At 41.6% G+C, this 16,335-nt stretch overlaps 1 protein-coding gene across 2 annotated transcripts in view; it reads left to right on the top strand.

The window, feature by feature from the left end:
• LOC111977530 (BTB/POZ domain-containing protein KCTD5-like) overlaps positions 1 to 16,335 on the top strand; it is a 33,853-nt gene that overhangs the window by 13,126 nt on the left and 4,392 nt on the right. The window contains exons 2-5 of one of the 2 annotated variants that reach the window (XM_024006980.2): positions 8,355 to 8,463; positions 8,617 to 8,708; positions 11,045 to 11,140; positions 11,331 to 11,435. In XM_024006980.2, the coding sequence (XP_023862748.1) occupies positions 8,355 to 8,463; positions 8,617 to 8,708; positions 11,045 to 11,140; positions 11,331 to 11,435 (402 nt within the window). The remainder of the gene's footprint in view (positions 1 to 8,354; positions 8,464 to 8,616; positions 8,709 to 11,044; positions 11,141 to 11,330; positions 11,436 to 16,335) is intronic. The other variant, XM_024006981.2, reaches the window with a different exon arrangement.

The following is a 16,335-nucleotide window of genomic DNA, read 5'->3' as shown; positions in this document are numbered from 1 at the left end:
TGGTCATGTTAGGGAGAACGCCACAAGCACGCAGATGCAAGTGAGAACTTTATCTAACTGGGGCTAGCTAGCTAACTTAATGTTAAAAAGCATGATGCGCTAACCAGTTAACGTTCATTCTGAAATAACTTCATATTTCCGGGTTAGTCATGAGTTCAGAAAGACTTGACATTGGCATGGGAGCTAACTATATAGCTGCTTAACAAATTCTCTATTTCGCACAATTACTGTAGCTGGCTAATTAATTTGATCATGCTTTGATACACCTGGTTTTATGCTGTTATAGTCTGCACATGTTTGCCCTGTCACCTACAGTAGAACCTGACAAACCACATYAAAATTGCCCATGCTTTTTTGTCCTACTAGATCCGCGATGAGAAGGTTCTAGCTAGTCAATCCGTCAACTCTTGTTGGTTGTAGTTGTCTGGTTTCAGGTCCCAGGCTCCTATGCTTTTTATTTCTTTACAAGTTAATTACATTTAGCTTTAGCTTCATCTGATAAACCAGATCTAGTCACGCTTAGGTTCTCATCTTCAACCTACGGTCACGTGCGGAAGTAAGCAGTCTGGTGCGAGAGACTCTTTGGGAGGAGACTAGAGCGGWGCTCCAGAAGTTCTGACTGAGTGCACCAGGACGGTCCATTTACTTTGTGCTGTTTGCTATGGGYAGTTCCCCCTCATAGCAAATAGCTGGCAATTCTCGCACGATCTGCACAGTCTATGCGCCCACTGAGGCGGAGCTGCGGCTGCTGGCAGTCACTGAGGGGCAGAGTATTAATAGTAAGTAACTGAACAACATATTTTGAACAATATATTTTTGTAATAGGAAAATGTGCGCATTGTACCGTACTTTTGAGCATTTAAAACACAAACCATGAATTCTCCAAACTGCCACCTGTAGTTTTTTTTTCTTCATTSAATTTGCACTTATGACACAAGCTTGGAGTGGAGGTTTTTGTAATTGGGCTTGAAGATGTTTCAAGGTCATGTCTAGACGATAGATAATAGGCTACACTAATAACTCGTGCTTGGCTGCCAAACAGCCTATATGTGTCCCCATAATATTTAAATTGTGGAATTGACATCATAATCATTATTTTAGTGATCCATGGTAGACTTTCGTCCTAATAAAGTGATTTTTAGCTGCTGAACAGTATTTGTGTTTGAGACTGGATGAGGAAGTGAACTTGCCCTTTCCAAAAGGTTTAGCTCAGTCGCTTTGCAATCTATTGCCTAGGAAATTATTAGCCAAGGTTTCATTAAATAAACTATAGGCACGATACTTCTTATTGCACATTTMGGCCTAATTAAACTGACATTTTGTTCMATTTCAATTCACTGGCACAATGTACACTGAACAAAAATATAAACACAACATGTAAAGTGTTGGTCCCATGTTTCATGAGCTGAAATAAAATATCCCAGAAATGTTCCATGCGCACAAAAAGCTTATTTCTCTAATTCTGTTCACATATTTGTTTACGTCCCTGTTAGTGAGCATTTTTCCTTTGCCAAGATATTCCATTCACCTGACAGGTGTGGCACATCAAAAATCTGAGTAAATGGCATGCTCMTTACATAGATGGACCTTGTGCTGGGGGCAATAAAAGGCCACTCTAAATTGTGTATTGTTGTCACACGACACAATTCCACAGATGTATCAAGTTTTGAGGGAGAGTGCATTTCGCATGCTGACTGCAGGAATGTCCACCACAGCTGTTGCCAGAGAATTTAATGTTCATTTCTCACAAACGTTGTTTTAGAGAATTTGGCAGTACGTCCAATCAACCTCAACTGCAGACSACATGTAACCATGCCAGCCCAGGACCTCCACATACGGYTTCTTAACCTGCGGGATCGTCTGAGACCAGCCACCCGGACAGCTGATGAAACTGGGTTTGCACAACRGAATAATTTCTGCACAAACTGTCAAACCATCTCAGGGAAGCTTATTGSGTGCTCCTCATCACCAGGGCCTTGACCTGACTGCAGTTCAGTGTCGTAACAGACTTCAGTGGGCAAATGCTCACCTTTGACAACTGGCACGCTGGAGAAGTGTGCTCTTCACGGATAAATCCCAGTTTCAACTGTACTGGGCAGACCGCATGTGGGTGAGCGGTTTTCTGATGTTGACATTGTGAACAGCGTGCCCCGTGGTGGGGTTATGAATGGGTAGGCATAAGCTATGGACAACAAACACTTAATTCATTAATGGGAATTTGAATGCACAGATACCGTGACAAGATCTTGAGGCCCGTTGTCGTGCCATTCATCCACTGCTATCACCTCATGTTTYAGCATAATGCACAGCSCTGTGTCTCAAGGATCTGTACACAATTCCTGGAAGCTGAAAAWGTCTCACTACTTCCATGGCCTGCATACTTACCAGACATGTCACCCATTGAGCATGTTTGRGATACTCTGGACCGATGTGTACAACAGCATGTTCCCGCCAATATCCAGKGACTTCGCACAGCCATTGAAGAGGAGTGGGACAACATTCCACAGGTCACAATCAACAGCCTGAGCAACTCTATGCGAAGGAGATGTCGTGAGGCAAATGGTGCATGAGGCAAATGGTGGTCACACCAGATACTGACTGGTTTTCTGATCCACGCCCCTACTTTATTTATCTGTGACCAACCGATGCATATCTGTATTCCCAGTCATGTGAAATCAATAGATTAGGGCCTAATGAATTTTTWGTTAAATTGACTGAATTACCTTGTATGTTGACTTTTTATATTTTTGTTCAGTGTAGAATAGTTTAGCCATACTCATTGATAGGCTAATCCTATACTTTTGGTGAATTTACRAGGCATTGTGAGATGCAGTATATAGCCTATGCTATATAACGTAAACTCGTACATCGCCTTGGTCCGTACAATTGCCCTTATTTTAGCACCCCAAAAACATAATACTTCCAGATCAACTGTAATGTCAATACCATTGTAAAGCACTTTCTCCCCTTTCCAACAGAATCAATTACATGACCTAAACACTGCCCGTTTCTGCATAATTCAAGCAGGCAATGAGCCCCGTCGGGTCTTCTTAAAAATGGGAAGCGAAACYAATGCGTGAYAGTGAGAAGGAGAGATGTCGTGTGGGAAAATTGCTTTTTTTCACTCGATCTGTCCAACTTATCACCTTATCGCCTCTAAAAAAAAWTATAAAACACTATAAAGAGTTTATATAATGTGTGATTACATACCTATTTGAAGGTTTGTGTCGAATTTGAATCGGGTTTTTAGGGCGGTGCTATAAAGTGATCTTAGAAGTAAACAGTCGGCTTTGAGAATGATGATCGCATGCAACGATGACGCAAAAAATGACTAGGTATGCCCCCTTACCCCCGTCACTGTCCATTTCTTGTTTTTAAAGGATGAGAGAAGTGCTACACCTGGTGGAGAGAGATTGTAAGACAGAAATAGTTGCTTTATGCGTGCTGTACATTACGACATGACACGCCACGATGTAACGGAGAAAACGAAACAATGTTTCTTTCAACTTTTCTCCAATACTATAGAGCCATTACCATGTCGATCAACGCTTGAATAGAAACCTAGTTCACACCCCTGATTTTGAAGTCAACACAGTCGTTACAGTTCCATTCGTTTTCTTTGTAGCCTCGTTTGAATGTTGCGGTTGCGCACATTTGTAYGGAATGGGGTGAGTTTACGTTACTGTCTGCCTGCCCCCTTCTCTCTCGCTGTGTCGCCTGCTCTTTCGCTTCGCTATGAAAGATGAGTGCATGTTCAGTCTTCGGTCTGTTGCGTGTAGAGTAGTTTACGCTAGCCTACTCATTGATTAGCCCCTACTTAATGAACTTGCGAGACATTGTTAGCCAAGAAATTGTGAAATTCAGCTTTTGATTACCAATGCTCAGCTCTGATTGTCTGCATGGTGGCCTACTTGTCTAGTTATGCCCTTCCCCTAAGTTATTTGCTGTGAAAGAGGCAAGAGTTTGAGTAGTTGCCGTTGGCTACTTCCGAGAACAGTCTCCTCYGTTGCAAAAATGCTGACTCCTAGCCGAGAAGTCTTCCTAGCGGAATCTATGCTTGACACCCAGAAATGAGAGTCGACACAGGGAATCGACGGGCAAGGAGTCGAAGAATCAATTATTTTGGAGCCGACTCTCTCCACCACTACCTCCGCCTCAGCACTGTTTTGTCAGTTTTTTTTTTTTTAAAGCGTCCGTATGCGTTTCGTTTCTCTTAATGCTCCATCACATTCCATTGCGCTCATCTACTAGCACCGTTAATCTCCATTACCACACATTCCCTTGGATTTACTGTTCTCAGTTCCTTTCATATTGTCATTTGTTCATGCAAATCTCCTAATCTCTCAATAGCCTAAATCAGTGTGTTTTTGGGTGGTTTGCCCAAACGTGAACAGCTGATCATAAATGGAGCAGCCCAGCCCAATCCCCTGCCTAAGTGCAGATTGGGCTCTCAGGCTAATGCACTACATATCCCTGTCTGCCAGCAGCTTTGACTAATAGCTACCTTCAATATAAAAAGAGCTATTCCCATCAACCATAGTCAGCCCTGTAGTCAACACCTTTCAAAAATGTTTATACATGAATTCATTTTGCACATGGTTGAGTGCAAGGCAAGTTAAAAAAAATAATAATAATTGGAGTCACTTCACATCCCTTCACTTGAACAGGAAGCACCAAAGACTGATGGCTAATTCAAGTGCTCTATTTTTGGCGATGCAGYATTGTGTTTACCACCTCAGGAAATGAGTGCCTTGGTCTTCAGTCACCTAGGCTGATGTGCTTCAGAAGGAGCTTTGCATTATTCATGTTGACTRGAGCCTGTTTTGCACATTGGGGTAAGCCAGGGAGAGAGTGTGTGGTAGTACTCACATGCACGGTCACCACAACTAAGATTCTCCCAAATTCTTGTTTCCAGAGGGAACTGCATCTATATTTTAAGACTCTTCTTCCTGCTTTTATTTTTTTGAAATRAATATTGAAAAGTATTAGATAATCACCTTACTTATGGGTCCTTTCTGCCACATAGCTCTTAGTTGATTTTTGACAGATTTTTGTGCACAGTTCTTGGCTAATTTAAAATAGTTGTTCTACCTGCACTTTATCAGCCAAGTATACTGGGTCAGACGTCAGGTAAGTTGTGGATGGTCCGCTATCTAATGACTTCAGGACCATAAGCTTACAGGACCTCATCACTTTTTCCTTTGTTAATGTGAGATCAGACTACCCCTCTGGACCAAATGCAGGGCCACTCAAGTGACATTCCAGYTCTCTGGTTTTGAGAGCAACATCAATATTTCAAGAATTCCATTGCATAAAATTCTTGTTCCTTTCGCATCTAATTCTTTTGATATTCCTCTCTATTTGCCTGCTGAGAAGGCTTTCTCCACGTGCGTGAGATGTGCGGCCCGCATTTAGTGCTAGGTTCACGCCTGAACACTGGGAGGGAGGCAGTGTAAATATTTAACACTACCAGCTCCATGCTCCTCCACTGTTGCCTTCACACTGCCACGCTCTAAACACCATGCCACAAATCACCAGAACCAGTGACAAGTCGACACCACCGCAGGGCACTTGCAAAAATAGGCTAGCCATGGATGACTGTACATGCCATGGATGACTGTACATGCCATGGATGACTGTACATGCCATGGATGACCGTACATGCCTTGGTGGCCCGGCCGCATAGCGATGGAACACTCCAGAAGTAATCGAGAAGCAGTAAGCTGTGTCTCGGTCTCCCTGTCGACTGATGGTTTCCGAGGCAGAGTAAATATTTTACGTTGCGCCTGTTTCTCCTCTACAGGAATATTCCCCACCCAGAGAGTGCTTTGGACAGGAGTGATTTTCCCCTTTGCCAGCCCAGCCATGATGGAACTTTTAACGGCCTCTTATGAAGGGAAAGCTTTCAGGGGCTTCTGAAAGGAGTTGTTCATTTTAGAACTTGAGACATTAATCCGTCATAAATTGTTCAGCTAAATGCACYGGCTGTGAGCCTGGTGAATGTGTGCCTTGAAAATGGTGGAAGAAGAAGAAGAGGGGCGGGTGGGGTAAAAACTGTTAAAAGGTCAGACTTCTTTGAAAATATGTACACGCACAGTACCAGTCAAGTTTGGACACCAACTCATTCAAGGGTTTATCTTTATTTTTTACTATTYTCTACATTGTAGAATAATAGTGAAGACATCAAAACTATAAAATAACACATATGGAATCATGTAGTATAAACAAAAGTGTTAAACAAATCAAAATATGTTTGAGGTTCTTCAAAGTAGCCACCCTTTGCCTTGACAGCTTTGCACACTCTTGACATGTGCATAACACTAGGATAGGCCACTTGTTCAGCTCAGAGCTGACACGTCAACGAGAGACTGAAACAATGTACAGATATAGCAACACAGAGGCATGCTTCTAAATCTAGGTGGCCTGTCCTTAAAACTGTCTATGAACCTTCATTGCTGCAMATCAACAAAGTACAAACATGGCACAGTAATCTTTTCACTATGTACTTGMATCTGTTTTAATTTAGCAGGACTTAAGTTATTTTTTTTGAGGTGCCGCTACACCAGAAAATGAGTSTTATTAACTGACCTATTTCTGTTCTCCTGTACTTTCCACCTGTAACTATGGTTAAATTAATGTCTGTAGAAGAATATTAAGGAACTGATGCGCAGAGCATTTGGACTAGTTCATAACCCATGGGGGTCCAGTGGGGTATTTTTGCAGTGGAAAGGAGGTCAGTCAGCCATGAATCTTCAGGTTCAGCACCTTAGAGAATGCTCTGAGACAGTTTCTCATTATTGGAAAGACCTAATGGGTTTAACAACGTTTGATGGCAGTCTATCAATGGCGAAGGAAGAGGTGTGTGTGTGTGTGTGTGTGTGTGTGTGTGTGTGTGTGTGTGTGTTTGCCTAGCTTTGTTTGACCAAGGCCTGGAAAGTATGAAAATGAAGCGTGTGTTGTGTAAATTATGTTGGGACAGCTGCCAGCCCAGTGCCTCAGCTAATTTGTCTAGATCGCTGAGGCCAAGTACTAAAAAGTATGCAAACTCACACATCCTGTTGCATTAACGAGATTTGCGTTACATTTGTTTTGTGTTTCACCCCCCCCAAGTTTTATTTTATTATTTATTTTTTGGGGGTGAATGACATTCACTCACCATTTCCCTTTTAATTTTAACTTGAATTATCTAAAAAAATAATATTAGTCCACCGAGAACAGGATTTTAACTGCAGATTGCTGACAAACTGTCTCAATGACTTCTGTGTTTTTCAATGGAATGAAGAGGGTGGTTGTGTAATTAATTGGTTCCGTCTTGTTTTGCATTGAAGATGGTACAGTCGTGTTTTCCCTCTTGGTCCCCTCTGTGGATTCAGTCTCCTGTTCCAAATCTCATTCTGTTCTGCTCTAATTGTTTCAACAACCCATTCCCCCAGGAAACAAAGATTTTTTTTTATTTTTTTTTATATATACATTTTTTAAAATGCAGTACTTATAACTAGTGGGCATTCCTATAAGTACTGTGATTTAGGACATCCTGCCTTTATGTACATATCTACCTCAAATACCTCACATCCCTGCACAGTGTTATGGTACTGGTACTCCCTGGATGTAGCTCTATTCTGGTATTTTATTCCTTGTGTAACCATTATTTTTAAACTGCATCATTGGGATGGGCTCATAAGTAAGCAATCCACAGTAGTCTACACTCACGGTATTCGGTGCATGTGACAAATAAAATGTTATAACCAATGGTATTTACCATATTCCTGTAACATTTTATTTGTCACATGCACCGAATACCATGAGTGTAGACTACTGTGGATTGCTTACTTATGAGCCCATCCCAATGATGCAGTTTAAAAATACTGGTTACACAAGGAATAAAATACCAGAATAGAGCTACATCCAGGGAGTACCCGTACCATAACACTGTGCAGGGGTACAATGTATTTGAGGTAGATATGTACATAAAGGCAGGATGTTCTATTCACTGTACTTACTGGAATATGGGAATGCCCACTGGTTATGAGCTCAAGAGGATCAAACTGAGTGCTTCTGGGAATAAAGGCTAGAAATGATCGTTGACGGCTGTGTGTGTGTGTGTGTGTGTGTGTGTGTGTGTGTGTGTGTGTGTGACTCCTCAACACTTGCAGGGATTATGAGCCCAGTAGCTTCCTCCATCATTCATATGGGCTTATGTTGGGGTTTCTGTTTCCTGATGTATGCAGTGTGGTTTTGTGTGTTCTAACTTCTGTCCAGTGGTTTTCCTCTCTTCACTCAACTCAGTGGTCTTTGTCCGACAATGGTGAACTGTAAATCTTGACTTAATTATTTTCTATCTGTTCCATTTACAGGATGACACTGGTGCCTATCTCATAGACAGAGACCCCACATACTTTGGGCCGGTACTGAACTACTTGAGGCATGGCAAGCTGGTGCTCAACAGGGAGCTGGCAGAGGAAGGTAAGACTAGACATGTGAGATGAATGTTGCTACTTATGTGCACAGTGAAGCTGTTGGTTTCCAACGTCAGCTCTTAAGTATCCTCTGTAGCAGTCTGTTTTTATTATGTTGCTCATTCCTGCCAGAATGGATTCTTAATGTGTGTTTTTGAAGGTGTCCTGGAGGAAGCCGAATTCTACAATATCACATCATTAATCAAGCTCCTCAAGGACAAGATCAGGGAACGAGACTGCAAAACATCACAGGTAGGTGAACTTCCCAATCGCACGCTATTGATTTTGTATTTCTTCAAAACTCTTATCCCTTTTGTAAGGATAACGATCTTTTGACCGATGGTTAATAAACTCAGCAAAAAAAAGAAACGTCCTCACTATCAACTGCGTTGTATTTTCAGCAAACTTAACATGTGTAATATTTATGAACATAAGTTTCAACAACTGAGACGTAAACTGAACAAGTTCCACAGACATGTGACTAACAGAAATTGAATGTGTCTCTGAACAAAGATTTGCCAGTTCTTGCTGTGAGATGTTACCCCACTCTTCCACCAAGGCACCTGCAAGTTTTCGGACTTTTTCTGGGGGGGATGGCCCTAGCCCTCACCCTACGGTCCAACAGGTTCCAGACGTGCTCATGGGATTGAGATCCGGGCTCTTCGCAGGCCATGACAGAACACTGACATTCCTGTCTTGCAGGAAATTACGCACAGAACTAGCAGATGGCTGGTGCCATTGTCATGCTGGAGGGTCATGTCAGGATGAGCCTGCAGGAAGGGTACCACATGAGGGAGGAGGATTTTCTCCTGTAACGCACAGCGTTGAGATTGCCTGCAATGACAACAAGCTCAGTCCGATGATGCTGTGACACACCGCCCCAGACCATGATGGACCTGCCACCTCCAAATCCATCCTGCTCTAGAGTACAGGCCTCGGTGTAATGCTCATTCTTTGACGTAAATGTGAATCTGACCATCACCCCTGGGTGAGAGACTGCAACTCGTCAGAGCCGAGCACTTTTTGCCAGTCCTGTCTGGCCCAGCGACAGTGGGTTTGTGCCCATAGGCAATGTTATTGCCGGTGATGTCTGGTGAGGACCTGCCTTACACACATGCCTACAAGCCCTCAGTCCAGCCTTCTCAGCCTATTGCGGACAGTCTGAGCATTGATGGAGGGATTGTGGGTTCCTGGTGTAATTCGGGCAGTTGTGTTTGCCATGTACCTGTCCCGCAGGTGTGATGTTCGTATGTACCGATCCTGTGCAGGTGCTTGTTACACGTGGTCTGCCACTGCGAGGACGATCAGCTGTCCGCCCTGTCTCCCTGTAGCGCTGTCTTAAGCGCCTCACAGAACTGACGTTGCAATTYATTGCCCTGGCCACATCTGCAGTCCTCATGCCTCCTTGCAGCATGCCTAAGGCACGTWCACGCAGATGAGCAGGGACCCTAGGCATCTTTCTTTTGGTGTTTTTCAGAGTCTGTAGAAAGGCCTCTTTAGTGTCCTAAGTTTTCATAACTGTGACCTTAATTGCCTACTGTCTGTAAGCTGTTAGTGTCTTAACGACCGTTCCACAGGTGCATGTTCATTAATTGTTTCTGGTTCATTGAACAAGCATGGGGAAACAGTGTTTAAACCCTTTACAATGAAGATCTGTGAAGTTATTTGGATTTTTACGAATTTACTTTCTTTTTTTGCTGAGTTTGTTAATTATGTAGATAATCCTTTGAGAGAACCAGTGGTCCAAACCTCATGTCTATCATAATCCATTCAAAAGTTATTGGAGTGTGTACCCTTTTTAGGATGGCCAGAATTAGGGTGACTAAATCAACGGAGGCCAGAGGAAAAGAAGTGGTAAAGTTTTACGTTGCATTAGTTAGGCTGGATTCTGTGAAGAATTAAGGCTACTGGTACCTGAGAGGCTCACTTTCCCATTGAACTAGTAATTTTTCTTCTCAAATCCGCAGGACATAAAACAATAGAGGTAAGATGGATATTGGTTTTGAGATTTAGTATTTTCATATTTTAGTGTACGCTTTTTATATTCTTAATACCTGTTTTTCGAAGATTGCTCACAAAAACAAGTGTTTATCTGTGAAATGTCAACGGAGCACTGAGCTTTTTATTTTCAAAGGCTTTTACATTTAATTCAGCTCGTGTCATGCTAATTTAGCTTTTTGCGACCTGCGGAAACAACTGAGGASGACGGCCATAAAATGTAAAATCCTCAAGTTATGAGAAACCTACACCACAATGTCAAGAGCTTGGTGCTTATCGGATGTATTAGGTTACGAAATCTGACTTTTTGTATACAATGTTAATGATAGGTTAAAAGACCCAACTGAACGATTCAGAACATGAAGAATCATATTTGTCTTGGTAACATGTATTTTAGGAAGTGACATTTCATCACCAAAGCACGTTTTCACCCACTCTGGGCAGAGGTGGGTAGACACCCTACCCTTTGGGATTGCTGGCCTTTGGCTGTGAGTGCACTGTTAATCAATGCACCTGCTCCATCGTGTGTGTGCGTGTAGCCAGAATTCACTCAACTCGAATACCCTYTCGTCTCCCTGCTCTCTCCCCAGGCTCCAGTGAAACATGTGTACCGGGTGCTGCAGTGCCAGGAGGAGGAGCTCACCCAGATGGTGTCCACCATGTCAGACGGCTGGAAGTTTGAGCAGGTAACGCTGCCTCTCGCCACGAGGAGCCAAATGTCCTCCTTTTATTTGTACTTCCCTCGACCCATAATCCTCACATCGCCCAAACAATCCAATTCATGAATTGGAAATTAACATTCAAAAAAACTGTTACATTTTCTGTGTCTTATACGTGATCCGGGCATCCCTCTGTGCTCTGATTTGGTTGTTGCAGCTTGTCAGTATAGGTTACGGGCGGGCCCAGCAGTCAGAGTTTCTGCTGATTGTGTCAAGGGAGGTGAAGGGGGAGGAGTCTACTTTCCCAAGCCACAGCGGAGAGGTGTGTCCCACAATGTTCCGTCCACGGGCTGGTCACTGCATGTCCCCTATGTACCCATTCACAACCCTTTTGGCCTCTGTCCCAACTCTATGAACAGAAGGCAGCCATTTTGAGTTGATTTCAATTTTAAGATGTGTACTGTTGTCCAACAAAGGACCCAAATGAACACAGCACCCTTTCTATGTCTGTGTTTGATTATCCCCTTCACATTTTTGTTTTCAGTTTGTTGGTTATATGCAGGTTGTTCCACAAAGAGCTATTGCTATTTTTATAGAAATTGTGTGGCAATATGGAATTTTAAAAGCCAGTTATATTATATGAAGTGCCCTTTTTAATATAGACCACATCGAGAATTTATTAAGTCAGATTTTTATGTGAAAAAAGGCTTGCTAAAGTGCACAAATTCAACCCTGTCACTTCTAGGATGATTTTTATCCCACTTAATCCCCAAAATAAAGCCCTAGTTATTTTGTTGCTTTGACAGTCATTTCTGAAGATTATTTATTTCATGTGATTAGTGATTCATTTACGTCTGTCCCTCATTTTAAGGTCAACCCTGTTACGTGAACTGAACTCTCGTTTTTAATATGGTGGAACTATTCCTTAAAAAAAAAATCTAACATTTGAACATCTAATAGTCAAATCCTAGTGTAAAAGCAGGTGAGCTGGTTCTACTCTTTGGACATTTTCCAGTGTTCCACTCTTTGGACATTTTCCCCCTGTCACAAAGGGATTTATGGCTGATTTTTAAGAAGAAATCATCAAACCTGTTTATTCTTTTAACCCATGATAGTTGATGAGAGAAGGAAGAGATTGAAGCCTGATTAGGCTATTCACCTTATGTAGCCCCACCCACTTGACCCAGTTCCTGATTGAACGCTGTTGTCTTCCACCTTATGGCCTATTCTGGCCCATTGACACACTGCAAACCCAGGGAGAAGCAGTCGCTAAATATAAATCACACTTTTCCAAATTATTCATAGAATCTGAAAGATTGATTATTAACATGAGGAAAATTATATATTTTTTTAACACTTAATTTAAACGCTGACATTTGTGCAGTTAGCATTCCCATAGACTCAACATGGATGATTAGCTAGATAGCCTGTGAGGATAACRACCGTTATTTAGTTTAAATACGCTATTTCCCTTTTCACTCACAGAGCAATACTTGAAAGGATGAGTATGCTAGACACGAATACCATTGACAAAAGACAGACGCAATAGATTGACAAAAACAAACTCTTACCCAATGTAAATGCCACACACGAGTTCCTCTTGGGGATAGATCCAGAATCTCCTCATTGCCGCCCATCAAAATTAGCCTACATTTAGGTTATTGTTTATGTATTTCACACTGTGTTGAGGTAAARATCTGAGTATAATGCTTGTGTGAATGTCAACCCCAATACTTGTTCATGTCACCATCAACTGCATTACACTCAAACTAATTCAACTACCACCACCGATTTTTCTGTATGGCTAGCTATGCTACCAGCTTATACAAAACGGGAGTTAGTATTTAGCAGAGATTATTATTTTTTAATAAACCCGAAAAGGACAACTTCTAAATATTATGTAGGGAAAACAGACAAATATATCCTAATCGGATTTTACTAACCACACTGTGTGGGCCTGTTGGAACACATAAATCATGATGGATTTGACTGTTTGATTGGGCACCAATGACGGCGTCCTTGTTCTAGCCACGACGGTCTGCGTTMCATTGATCTCTTTACTGCATGTTTGCCGAGAAGTTTCTCTGGAGATAACATTAGGTTGTTTTCGATCTCTTSTGCCACATAACTAACTAGGTAACATCCATGTTTTAGTATGTCATTGCTGTCTGATGAAAACCTCCGTAAGTACATTTTTGCATTGAGCAGTAACTCAGCTCAATGTACCCTGAATATTTCAGAACATTCTAGGACCTGGAAAATATATTCCAAATAGCTTCTTGAAATTGTAGGTTTGTTAATGGTCAAATATTGATTTTCTTTCTTCTTAATTTCCTTAAGTGTCTGGAAGATGAGAGGTTTTCGTCAGACTGCGACAATATAGGAATGCTAATTTTGGCATTTTTCCGGCATTAAAAACAAATGTTTTTATTTCAAGAAAGAGAATGAACATCTTTCAGATTCAGTGCATTTCATTAAATAGTTTTGACCAATGAAATTTATATTTAGCTCCTCCCTGGATTTGCTGTGTCAATGGGCCGCAAGTTGGAAGACRATGGCAACAAACTGACTGCGCACTTGTTGCCAGGCTAAATAATGTGGATAGAAAGTCAATTTTGACCACAGTGTCAAAATGATTCATTTTGTGACACTTTAGCCTTCTGAAATGTTTGGACTTTGTCAAGCAATTAGTAACAAAAAAAAACACAATTTACCATGATTTCCAGGAGGAATGAAAAGTAATATATTTTGTATACTAAACAGAAAATGTTGACTYAATAGGGCACTTTGATACAAGCACCAGATTTGGCACAGAGGTAGATGTACTGCATGTACCTGAAGAGATATAGATATGGAGCCATCCAGATTTGGCCTTTAGGGGGKTTGGCAGCCACTAAAACTAATATAACTCAAACATTTTAATACATATTTAGCTTCTGTTCACTCAACTTGGTATGGAAAACATAGATCTTTCAAATGCAAAATTGGCACTAAATGTCTGATGGCTCCAGCGTGGCCATCTTTGTTTTCACATATAGTCCTCTTTAACCAATCTTGGTCCTCTATTCACACCAGGGGTTGGAACCGGTTCAAGGAACAGAACTGAAAACCTGGGAACGAAAGTGATCTATATTGTTCCGGAACAGAACTGTTATTTTAAAAGCATTGGAACTGGTTATTAACATTCTGGCTTTTTTTCACCCCCACAAACACCACAAAGTGCCTATGCAAAGCCCTCACTCTGTCACTCAAACTTATTCCAGTGTCTGCCTGCAAGCTAAAAATGTGGAGGCTACCTGCCCCGCTTGTTAGCTCGCTAGCTAGCTCTGGTCCAGTCTCTGAAGTTAAGACATTCAAAGTTTCTCAATAGAAGCCGCTCCTCCGTAGGTATAATTCTGTTGGCCTAATTCAGATAATGCATGTCACAACAACAAGATGCCCAGTGCTTCAAGCCTCCTCCAGTCTCCCTACCCGCAAAATTGTCACGTCTCGCGCMCTACACTTGTCGGTCCAATGCATGTAAATAGCTTGCCCGCTCCATAGCAAGCTGCTYTATCTGCGCTGATTGAAGTAATTTACTGTTGAGCTAAATGTAAATTTGAGGTTTTACAAAGGAACCATATAAACCATAAGTTTTTTTTTTGTGTGTTTTTTCCAAACCGGTTCAGAACTTTATTTTGCTGGTCAGAACAGTGGAATGGAACTAATAAAGTAATGGTTCTGTTTAGAACGAAATKATTGGAAAATAATTTTGGTTCCAACCTGATTTCACACTGCCCTTGCCTTTTTGAATGAGTACTCTGCTCTCTTGCCAGTTCACTTCAACAATTGTGGTCAGAGTACTCTTACATTCACATTGCTGTGTTTAGAAATGAACCAAGCTCATCTTCCAATATTGACTCAATCCACTACGGGTAAATGTTTAGGACAAGCCATACMATCAGAACTGGTTCGAAGATAATAGATTTAATTGAGTTAATCTAAGATCAAAGACCATTTATAATCAAAAGATGAAATATGACTAACAGGATAAATGGCAGAATATTAACTGCAGATTGAATGCTTTATTTGAAAATKTTATATGCAATGTAGGCTACTGCCCCTTTAAGAGTTTGTGTTGATTTTGTAATATAGTTGTGTGGTTTTCATCAAATGTTACTTTTTTCAAGCCCCACAATCAAATAAACAAACTTTTTTTAAATGTTTAGAGCTGACGCTCTAAATCTAAACATTGTTTAACTCCATACATATTTTGGAATCCTTAAATTGCTGCTTAAAGTCCAAAAACAGCACATGTTTTCCCCCCACCAACCTGCACATCTTCTCGTTTGTGGGACCAACGTGAGGGGTTATAGCTGGGTAAACGGTGTTGCAGTAGCCTACTGCATGGTGTGGKAATAATGACAAGYGAGCCTGGAGAACTTTGGGTTCACATTGCACTAAAAAAGAGAACCGGACCGTGGACTTCAAGCCAACCGAACTCAGACCACCTCTCGAGATGGATTCAGTTTGGCTCGCTCCAGGGGCTCTTTTGAGGTATCTGAATTATTTTGGAGCATTCGCATTGCACCAAACTTTAACCCAAACAGAGTTCACCAACAATTTCTGAAAGGGACCAAGTGTAAAATAAAACGTAGGTCGTACCGGTATGTCCAATTTAGCTCRATCGCCTATTTCTCAGCCTCTGAGTATCTTTGAATGAATAACAGAAAATGTTAATGAAAATTTGCTGTGAATGAAATTGAGCAGAAAAATAACTGTTCAAAACACCAACATAAAACATCAAATTTGATTAAATGTGTAATGTTCAAATGTATGCTTATTTTGGGGAATTAACRCCAGTTACTGCTTGACAGTCTGTTTTGACTCCGAGTTGGAAATTGCAATGACCCAATTCAGCGCTTTTAGGGTTTTGGTTTTAGKGGGTTTGTGTGCAGGCTGTAAGTGTGCGTGGATAAGCTCTGAATCTCCCCTGGCTCCACTATCCCTTTGGGGGGGGTAAGAACGAACACTGGATCTCCCTGAGAGCAGGAATCTCACTAATCTTCTTACAGGGTTCCCGATGGGAAGCCCCTTAAAACACTTCCTTGACCTTTAGCTTAAGGCTCAGCAGCAGTGAGCCCTGTCATCTGGGCATACGCACTCCGCTAACCTATTGCCCTACTTTCAGAGCCACCCAGTCCTGGTTTGTATTCATTGGGGAACGTTTTGCAACAACAAAA

This window comes from Salvelinus sp. IW2-2015, linkage group LG18 (assembly GCF_002910315.2).
Source record: "Salvelinus sp. IW2-2015 linkage group LG18, ASM291031v2, whole genome shotgun sequence".
NCBI lineage: Eukaryota > Metazoa > Chordata > Actinopteri > Salmoniformes > Salmonidae > Salvelinus > Salvelinus sp. IW2-2015.
This window is presented reverse-complemented; position numbering and strand designations above follow the sequence as displayed.